We start from the raw sequence: 10,001 nt of genomic DNA on the forward strand, positions 1-10,001 counted from the left end.
AAGAGTGTTCAATTTTACCTAAAAGTCACGGTTTAAAGCTTGCGTCAACCACTGGCCATCTTCTTTCTTTAAAAGAAAACACACAAACAATGTCTTAAGCTACTTAGTTGATTTATATTTGCACTTATTTTCTTCTATGTTCCGACTAAACTTATTTGTATTTGAGTTATGATTTGCATTTGGTTTATTCCTATGTTGGTTTGGACTTACGTTGGACTCATTTGTTGAAGCGTCTTTAGTCTTTCTTCTTTCCTTGCTATTTTCTAGAAAAGAAGAAGACGTATTGTTGAAAAGAAGACTACGAGATCGAATAGCAAGTTAGCAACCACTTATTTTGTTCTTTTTTTTTTTTTTTAATTACTTCTGTGAACATTTTAATTATCCAATTTTGTTTCTTTTTTTTCAAAGAATATTAATTAGTCGTTATCTCTCGCTTTATAACATTCTCGGAATGCCCCTTGTTCTCCACTTGTGGGATTACGTACACTGGGTATATTGTTGTTGTTTTGTTGTTGTCATTTGAAACTGTAATCGTCATAAAAATTTTCTTGCAATGAAGTTTATCAAAAATAACTTACGAAATCAAATGGATCATATATAAATTTTTAGGCCAGTGTGCAGTGATGATGTTAAAAAAAAATTTGTTGCACTCATTCATCAAAAAAAAATTATATAGTCGTCAATATTTGAATAACCTTACCAAAATTTCTAGCTCTGCCACTGGTTGATGGTGTTCTCCTCCGCCACATCGACGGCGGAAACGAGAAAAGGCCCATGCCGTGACAACTTCCCAAGTCCACACTGAAAATTCTTTGCAATCACTGCTACAGGGCTCTTGTTAATGATGGGCCACGTCTCTTCATTTTCTTGCACCATTATTACCTTCACAATTTCTCAGTATTTACAACAAACTCAGCTTCACAAAACCACAAATGAAATGTCTTTTTGGCGATTCACCACTCAATATGCTAAAATATATACTCTCCAAAGCTTCCCCAGTTTGAAATTCCAACTCCATTTTTCCTCCTCACTCATTTGAACAGTCATTAGACATGGCTGCAGTATTACCGGCTTTAATTTTGAGTTTGTAAAAATGGTTGTGGCATAAGGACGGTAGTATTTGTGTATGTGTGTGTGGGTGGTGGGTTAAAATTGAGTTTGGTTACTGATATGTCATGCTGCATGATATATACTTCATTAAAATATTAATGTCATGTGAGTTGGGGCTCCACCTTAGTTAACTCTAATAGTGGAGGGATATATTTGTGCCAAAATATAAAGATAAAGGTATATTTAGCCTTTTTCAGATGATATAAAAGTATATTTGACTCTTTTTGATAGTACAGCCGTATATTTGGCTCTATTCCAAAAGTCCCTTACGTTTAGATGTAGATTCAAAATAACAATTAAATATATTTCAAGGCTTTTAATCCTTTATGTTTGCTAATGATGAGTGTTTTTGTGAATGTCAAATATCAACAAACTCTAATTGTAAATTTAATAGAACTGTGACAAAAAGTTTTTCCTTAAAAAAATATGGGAGAAATTGTTTTTAGCTTTTTATAATTTTGTTTTTTAATTTTATGATCTTTTTTTTACAAGAGATCTTTCATTTTTTACACATAAGATATATGAAAAAAATACATAAGATATTTAAAAAGGTCATTTTCTTTTATTCAAATTGTAAAAGAGCAAGGATCTCATTTCCTAGAATATGCTAGTGTGATTTAAAATATAACTACACAGATAATACCGTAAAGGGTCGTTTGGTTTGAATTCTAGAAAGAGTTAATACTGTACTCATATAAAAATCAACATAAGCTTATACACTATTTAGTTGAAATTTTTAGGAGATCTAATCTCTGCATAGAAGATTCAATATAACGTTTGGTTGCATCCTTTTGTTTTTCTTATAAACAATAAAATAGGAGATCTCTGCATAGAAGATTCATAAATTATGTTTTTCTTATAAACAATAAAATACCTGCATAAATTATGCAGTAATCTGTATATTATTTTATGCAGGATATTGAAATAAATCCAAGTATATTAAAATTATATTGATTAGATATGCTAAAATGAAAAGAAAATTTTATTTTGTTAAAAAATAAATAATGACATAAAATGAGTTCATATGGAGAAACATGGTATTTGACTGTGAGGATACATACCCGCTCGTAACTTGTTTGGGACTGAGGCATAATTTTTGTTAAAATTCAAGTAACCAACAACCAATTAACTAAAATTACGAACCATAGAAGGCAAGTGGAAAGATATTGAAAACTCGAAGCATAAAAAATAAGAGAATCAAAAGGAGAAAAGCTAACATAAGGTGCTAAACTGAAAGGCTGGAACTGAGACTAATTATTCACAGGTAAAGCATTTGGTAAAACAAGAAAAGTACTCTTCTTCCAGCATAGTTTTATTCAAGAAGCTAGTAAACAAGAGGGCAATAATTATTCAGCCATTAGATGGGATTACTAAACTAGAAGTTGGAAACAAAATGAACTCGAGCATACAATATTTTTACTGTATACATTAGGATGGGCAAATACAATTACCACCTCAAAACAAGAGAGGATCACTGCTCTTCAAGTACAACCATCAAAACAGAATAAATTTAACCAGTATTCTGCATTCCAGCAGCAATACCCTTCATGGTCAAGATGAGCGTGTCTTCCAAACCGGGGGCATAATCACTTCCCGGGTTCAGTTTCACAAGTTCAGCAGCAGGCTTCAATTCCATGTATTCCTTGGTAATGCGGGGCCTCAGAGTAACATGGTAGTTTGGATCCCGAATTCGCTTTAGTGTGTAAGCTTGGCACACATTTAAGGTAGTGATATAGGAATCACGCAACCTGAGTCGTTGTTTTAAGTAGGGGTCTCCCTCCAGAAGATCCTTGTGCCCAGCAATCTATACAAAAGCAACATAGAGAAAACAGTTGTCATACAATCAAACATGATGAATAACGTTGGGTGCCAAATGGAAGAACTTTGGGCGTGTATTTTCCTGTAAAGTATTCTTTATGGAAAATAAGTGATTTTCTTACTTATTTTCTAGTGTTCGGTAAGTAAGCAAATAAATATTGTCCCAAGAGCATTTACCTGTAATCTAGGAAAACACTATGGGACGGGGTGGGGCTAGGGTAGGGGTTAGGGTGTTGAGGGTTGAGGAGGAGACAATGAACTTGGAATGCCACCTGTGGAACTTGTTATCCGTACTCCCGTTAGAAAAGTCATTTTTCTTATTTTTAAGGAACTTTATTTCCTAGAGAAAATGTTTTCCAAAATAGTCTGACCAACAAAACATGAGAAAATTGGAGAAAATGTTTTCCTCTGTATCAAATATACCTTAGTCATAAATTTTTTACAAAAAATGAGAAAATTGGAGAAAATGTCTTCCTCCATATCAAATATACCTTAGTCATAAATTTTTTACAAAAAATGAGAACATTGGAGAAAATGTCTTCCTCCGTATCAAATACACCCTTAAGTCATAAATTTTTTACCTGAAGCAGGAGGCTCTTTGTCTCCTCATAATTGGACCTCAAAAGCTCACCGAAGGACCACAAATCTTCAGAAACTAGAAGCTTGTCGTACAAAGCAGCAATGCCTGGGTCTCCCTTGGCAAACACCATCTCAACCAAATCAGCAGTGACTCTAAAAAATGGCCAGTTGTTGTACATGTCCTGCAGCATAGGGAGGTTTTTTATATCCTTCTTAAGTGCATACTTAAATGCTGCCCCAAAGCCAAGCCAGACTGGTAGATGAAACCTAGTCTGGGTCCATGCAAAGATCCATGGAATAGCTCTAAGTGATTCTATGCCTCCACTTGGTTTACGCTTTGATGGACGGCTGCCAATGTTCATTCGACCATACTCCAGCTCAGGCGTTGCCTGCAATTGTGATCCAAAAGAAAAGCCAAGATTAACTAACTGAAGCTTTAAAAAAAAAAATGCATTTTCCTAGCACACTGACCAGGCGGAAATACTCGACGAATCGGGGTTCCTTGAATACTATTGACCTATACTTCTCTGTAGCAACAACAGCAATTTCGTCCAGAAGTGCACGCCATTCTGGTCTTGGAGAGAGAGGTGGATTCATCCCGTGTTCTAGGGTGGCGGAAGTGAAACGTTGGAGTGTCCTAAAACACAAGTGTTCCTCCCCAAACGATTGCTCAATAACCTCACCTTGAACTGTTACTCGGAGAGATCCTTGAATTGTATCAGGTGGTTGAGATAATATAGCAAGATGGCTGGGCCCACCCCCTCTTCCAACTGTACCACCTCTACCATGGAACATAGTTAGCTTCACGCCGTATTGTTTAGCAACTTTTATAAGCTCCTCTTGAGCCTTATATAGCTGCCATGCTGCGGACAACCGACCAGCATCCTTGCCAGAGTCTGAGTAGCCAATCATGACCTCTTGCTTCCCATTAATACGGTTTTTGTACCACTCAATAGAAAAGAGACGTGCAACAGCAGCAGGAGCAGCCTCCAGATCATCCAATTTCTCAAAAAGTGGAACTACTCGTAAAGGTTGCTTCACGCGGCATTCACGCTGTAGAAGCTCAACAGCAAGCACATCAGACGGTGCAGTGGCCATTGAGATAATGTATGCACCGAAGCAGTCTGATGGAAGTTCTGATATGACATGGAATGTGTCCAAAACCTCAGCAATTTCTTCAGTTTTAGGAAGATCGGGTCCAAATAGAGGTCGCTTGCCACTGAGTTCAGACAGAAGCCACTCCTGCCGGCGTTCCTCAGACCACTCTCGATATGAACCGATTTCCAGGTGCTGGGTAATGGCATCAAGGACATCAGTGTGGCGATCCGACTCTTGCCTTATGTCAAGTCTTACAAGTGAGAGTCCAAAGGTGGAAACTTGTCTTAGAAAATCCAGAAGGCTTCCATCAGCAATTGGGCGGTCCCCGCAAGCACAAAGAGATCTATAGCAGAGCTCAAGAGGTTCCAAGAACTACACAAAAGAGGAAGAAAGATAACAAAACGATGAAGTGGTGCACGCAAGGGTAGAGCGTTGGGTCCATTATCCACAGAAAACTGTGAGCCACTGGCCCGTGGGGATTTCTCGGCTATCAAAAAAAAAAAATTACATAATAATAATAATAAATTGTTGCGCACCTGCTCAATATGAGTATATGATGCCTCCTCAGGAATATCAGAGAACCCATTGGATAACAGTTGGCGAGTACGCTCACGAGTATGATAAAGCTTATCTCTCACGTCACCAAGAATCACACGATACGGTTCACTTGGTGGAACTTGTTTCCAGAATTCTACATCAAAAGTAAATTTTTTGAAGGTCAAAAGTTATCCAATTGCTTTGTTCAAGAGAAATAGAGAGAAAATTTCATGCAGCTTCTGAAGACTGACTAAAGCGGCAGATACTGAAATAACTTCTTTCCTTGTCTTTTTGACAAGGAAAATAAATTCTTCTTTTCTATTTAAAATCATAGATAACACCACCATTTTTCTCACTTGAGATGGATAACATGCAAAAGGGTTACCTCAAATCAGTACTCCGAGCAGTGCTATCAAATTTATATGGAACTAGCTAGTTACTTTAATTAGCATTGATGCTAGTTACTTGCCTATGAAGTGTTTTTCATCTCTCTTTAATGAACTGTGGATTTCATCTGCTCGAACGCGAAGTTCTTCATTGCAACGCCACATAGATAACTGAAACAACATTCTAGTTAGAATCATCTACAGGGTGTGAAAAATGATGGCAACTTTTCAAAATAGACAACTAAGAGGAGAAGTCAGAAAATTATGTAAGTGTTGTTAATTACCTCAAACATTAGATCATCTATCTGAGAATAGTACAAATTAGCTGCCATCATTCGGGCCAGTAAGCAGACATCTCTAGTGACCTCAGGAGTCACTCTTGGATTACCTGCATTTATTGGCGGACATATCCTGACTGACTAATGAAAGAAGTATTTACATGATCTTCTATCAAAGAAATCTATGTAGGAATATCAAAGGTTTCTAGTTTCTACTGCCAAATAAGGTAACTGAAATCAACATTGTTACAAGGAGAGGAAATGTACCATCACGGTCACCACCCATCCAAGATGAGAACTGAATAAGAGGAGCATTATAAGGAACTCGTTCATTAATCCCAATGTTTTTAAGAGCTGTGTCTACACGGCGCAGAAACTTAGGAACACCATTCCAAATTGTTTCATGGAAGTAGCTCATTCCAGCTCTCATTTCATCTTGTGGTGTTGGAGGAGTCCTCCTGATTTCATCTGTGCGGAAAGCAGCTTGAATCTGCAGAGGCGGTAAGCAGGATGCAAGTGAGAAGATATATATATCCGTCTTATAGAAATATTATAATTCACAGAATGTTCAAGTTCAATGCTTTATCCCGTATAATTTTCTTCTCGGGTATCATTTGTAAAGTGTGAGAACGAAAAAAGAATTCAGCAGTGCATCAATTTCAGACTTTATTGGATGCAGGTAACATAGTATGCCAAGAATTACTCAATGTTTCCAGAGTAAAATTCAGGCAGTCGTCACATATTACACAAGTATCATGAAAAATGGCATAAGTGAAAGACAAATGGTGCACTGTTGGAGTAGAATATAGGAAGAGTATGACTATATGTATATATACCAAAAAAGAGAGAGACTGAAAGCAGTTACCGCACTATATAGATACATAGATATAATCCATATTCTGGATAAAGAACAACTTCATCTTCATCGAATTTGAGTGAAAAAAAACAATGTCATATAAACTTCTCAAACTTAAAAGTTCTATAAAATTAATTTGTTTGGAGATGAAATTTGACTTCCTAACACCTGAAACGACAGATCGGTTGCTATGTTTTTAGCTGAAGTGACTTCTATCTGAAAGAATCAAAAATTGAAAATGCAAAATGATATAATTCAGTCAAGGCATATCACATGCAGCCAGTAAGTGCACATTGATATTACCTCCCTTTGTAAAGCTTCATCAAGCTCCTCTTTGTCATCAGGTGTAATGTCTTTAGCATACAACTGCGCCAAGCAATTCCGGATCCTAAACAAGTAAAAGAGTCAGAACAAAAATCAAACTTGTAAAAAAGGCATAACACTAAGAGTCCCTCTGGTATTAGTAACTCGAGACCAGACCTTGCATGCTTCTGAAGCAAAGATCTCCGGATAGATTGAGTTGGATGAGCAGTAAAGACCAAATCCACTGTCTGATTCTTCAGGGCATCAAAAACTTCTTGAGGAGACTTTTTCAAGTCCACTACAAGTCTCTTGAGAGTTTCTTCAATGTCCGATTCAGTCATCGTGTTGTTCTTATCTAAAAAGTCGCCCTTTTTTGACTTTTGCTTCCGACGATAGGCAGTCTGGACCCCCTCAGCCAAGTTGGCTAAGTTAAGCATGTGAGAGATAGATTTAGCGACAACAATTGAATCCCCTGGATCCAAACTTGTCAAAACACTGCCAAGCTCCTCCAGCTTCTTCCTATTACGTGTGTTTTCGTATTCAGCAGAAAGCTCATAACATTCTTGGACCTAAAATCATATCCAGAAAATCAAGAGTTATCAAAGGCGAAAGCGTAAAAAAGCTCTAAAGTCTGTTGGGGGCTTTAAGAGCAAATAGAGACAAAATACAAATATGTATGTGTAGTCCAAAACTAATTATTATAAGAACGAGTTTCAAATATATGAGCAAAGAAATTGGATTACGCTCATTTGCAAGGAAAAGTATGCCTTAAGAGCCTTGATGATGACTGAAACGCCCGCGAAGCGACGCGAAGCACTCCACATGTTTTGCGCCTCACATCATTGATAACACTCAGAAAATCAACTATTAAACTTGACCAGTTTTTCTTAGTATATCTCAATGAAGTAACAATAACTCAAGCTACAGTTTGTGGACTTCTTCCAACCTCTAATATAATCAGACTACTCAAAAGCAAGCATACTTTATTATTCTTTCAAAAGAGAGAACTGACAATCACCAACAGAATAAGTACTTGGCTTCTCAAGAGTCAATTTGACTAATCTTCGAAGCTAAATTGGATTACATTAACTCAATCTTTTAAAATTAAAAATTTAGATATTTGAAAGCTAGGTAAAAATTACTGTAAGTTATAATTCTTCTCATACTAGTATGGTGGAAAAATGTAAAGTTAAAATGCTGGTCAAAGTTTATAGAATTTGACTTCCAAAAAAAAACATGTGACAAGTATTTTGGAACAGAGGTGGTAACTTGTAAGATAACCATTATTGAAGACTCGATATGTTCAACTGAGGCTATACACACATAAACATCTAGCCTTTAGTTAAAACATAGTTCTTGAAAATCACAAAAATAACGAGAAAAAGAAAATTGAATTTAGAAATGCATACAGTTTTTGTGATACCCTCGCCATGCAAATCCTGAAGAATGTCAAGGAACCGATCCAAAAGCAAAGCATCATACTCAACAAGCTTGTCATCTTCAGATACTTTAGCAGGTACTAAAAGCCTTAACTGGGCATCTATAGATGCCAATTTTTCTAAATTTCTACTAGCCATCACCCTATCAACCTCCTCTTAAGTCTACTACAAAATAAAGATCCTGCAAAAATAAAAAGTGGGGCATAACATGAAGATAATAAATTTTAATACAAATCACTAGGGCCACAGTATCTTGAACATGACCCCATAAAACAGAAAAAGAGAGGGTGGGGTCCACAAAAAAATTATACAGAATATGAGAGATTTGGCAAAATAAGTGTAAAGTGTAACAAAGATAAAGGGGTACCTAAATCTTGGTATGTGTCAGAATTCAGATGAAGGTGAAAGAAAAAAAAGGTTCTTTACGGTAGGACAAAAAGAAAGAAATATTTTTATGTTTACAAAGAAATATTTTTATGTTTTTTATATAGAAAAGAGATTTGGGTTTTTTGAAGGAGATGTGATCTAAAGTATCGGAACTGGTTCACTCTATATAGACAGAGTAGAACTCTTTTGCTCTTCATTATTCATTTTTATAATATATGGATATGTGGATTGTATGTATATTTTGTGACATGTATCAATAATAATGTAATTGGCTGGTTTCACGCCTTCACACTAGTTTATATATTTGTTTATACTAGTATTCATACCCGCGCGATGCGCAGAGAAATCAAAAGACCAATCCCATATAATTGTGATTTTGCTTGCTTAATCACATCATATTATATTGACTTTAAAAAAAAATCAAAAATTTTGTTTTTTAACTTAATATCCTTCAAATTTATCAGAATGTATCAAATTTATTTATTTTGTTTTTAGCTTTATCTTTTACTACCTCAATTATGTGATCTTATCAATATATAGAGTAATATCAGAATGTATCAAATTTATTTATTTTGTTTTTAGCTTTATCTTTTACTACCTCAATTATGTGATCTTATCAATATATAGACTAATATCAGAATGTATCAAATTTATTTATTTTGTTTTTAGCTTTATCTTTTACTACCTCAATTATGTGATCTTATCAATATATAGAGTATTTTTTATCATAATTTTTTTATAAAAATTTCTCATCTCAAATTCAGATCGTCTATCCTTATTTTGTTATTTTTTTAAATAAATTAGTTAGTACCCCGCAAAATGTGCCGCCGATATTTTTTTTTTTTAAAAAAACTAATCCTAGCTAATAAATTAATACTCATGTCTAATTTATAATATCATATCAGATTTAATTGCTTCCATTTTTAAGATTTCATTCTTGTGGAGATCATCTTTTTATTCTTTATAAGTCAATTGCTAATATCTCTCTACATGTGAAAAATAAATTAAAAATTGTTAAAATGACTCCACACTTTTTTAAGTTAGAAAAAAAAAGTTCTGATATCTAATTTTTATAATCACTATATTTCACAAATATTATTTTCAATTAAATAAAAACATGCTACACTTAATTTAAAAAGTTTATATTTCAAAATCAAGTCCAAAGAATATGTTATAATTGTTATCTGTTTTAGATCTAACACACCAATTC

General features: G+C 35.0%; 1 protein-coding gene across 1 annotated transcript; it reads right to left on the reverse strand.

Annotated features, from left to right (window-relative positions):
- Positions 1-2,382: 2,382 nt before the first annotated feature.
- Positions 2,383-8,931, reverse strand: LOC132037907 (phosphoenolpyruvate carboxylase-like). The gene is made up of 11 exons (XM_059428552.1): positions 8,772-8,931; positions 8,375-8,585; positions 7,143-7,534; positions 6,966-7,050; positions 6,074-6,296; positions 5,813-5,916; positions 5,612-5,699; positions 5,142-5,296; positions 3,979-4,977; positions 3,510-3,896; positions 2,383-2,914 (listed from the first exon to the last, which is right to left on the reverse strand). The coding sequence occupies exons 2-11, from the start codon at positions 8,540-8,542 to the stop codon at positions 2,621-2,623; spliced, it is 2,895 nt and encodes a 964-aa protein (XP_059284535.1). The 5' UTR covers positions 8,543-8,585; positions 8,772-8,931; the 3' UTR covers positions 2,383-2,620.
- Between the last annotated feature and the right edge of the window lie 1,070 nt (positions 8,932-10,001).

The sequence above is a fragment of the Lycium ferocissimum genome, chromosome 11 (genome assembly GCF_029784015.1).
Source record: "Lycium ferocissimum isolate CSIRO_LF1 chromosome 11, AGI_CSIRO_Lferr_CH_V1, whole genome shotgun sequence".
Classification (NCBI taxonomy): Eukaryota; Viridiplantae; Streptophyta; class Magnoliopsida; order Solanales; family Solanaceae; genus Lycium; species Lycium ferocissimum.

Coding starts and splice junctions, on each gene's coding strand:
- LOC132037907 (XM_059428552.1), bottom strand. CDS start 8,542: ATGGCTAGTAGAAATTTAGAAAAATTGGCATCTATAGATGCCCAGTTA. Junction 7,535..8,374: donor GCGAGGGTATCACAAAAACT/GTATGCATTTCT, acceptor ATATGATTTTAG/GTCCAAGAATGTTATGAGCT. Junction 5,917..6,073: donor GATGGGTGGTGACCGTGATG/GTACATTTCCTC, acceptor CAATAAATGCAG/GTAATCCAAGAGTGACTCCT.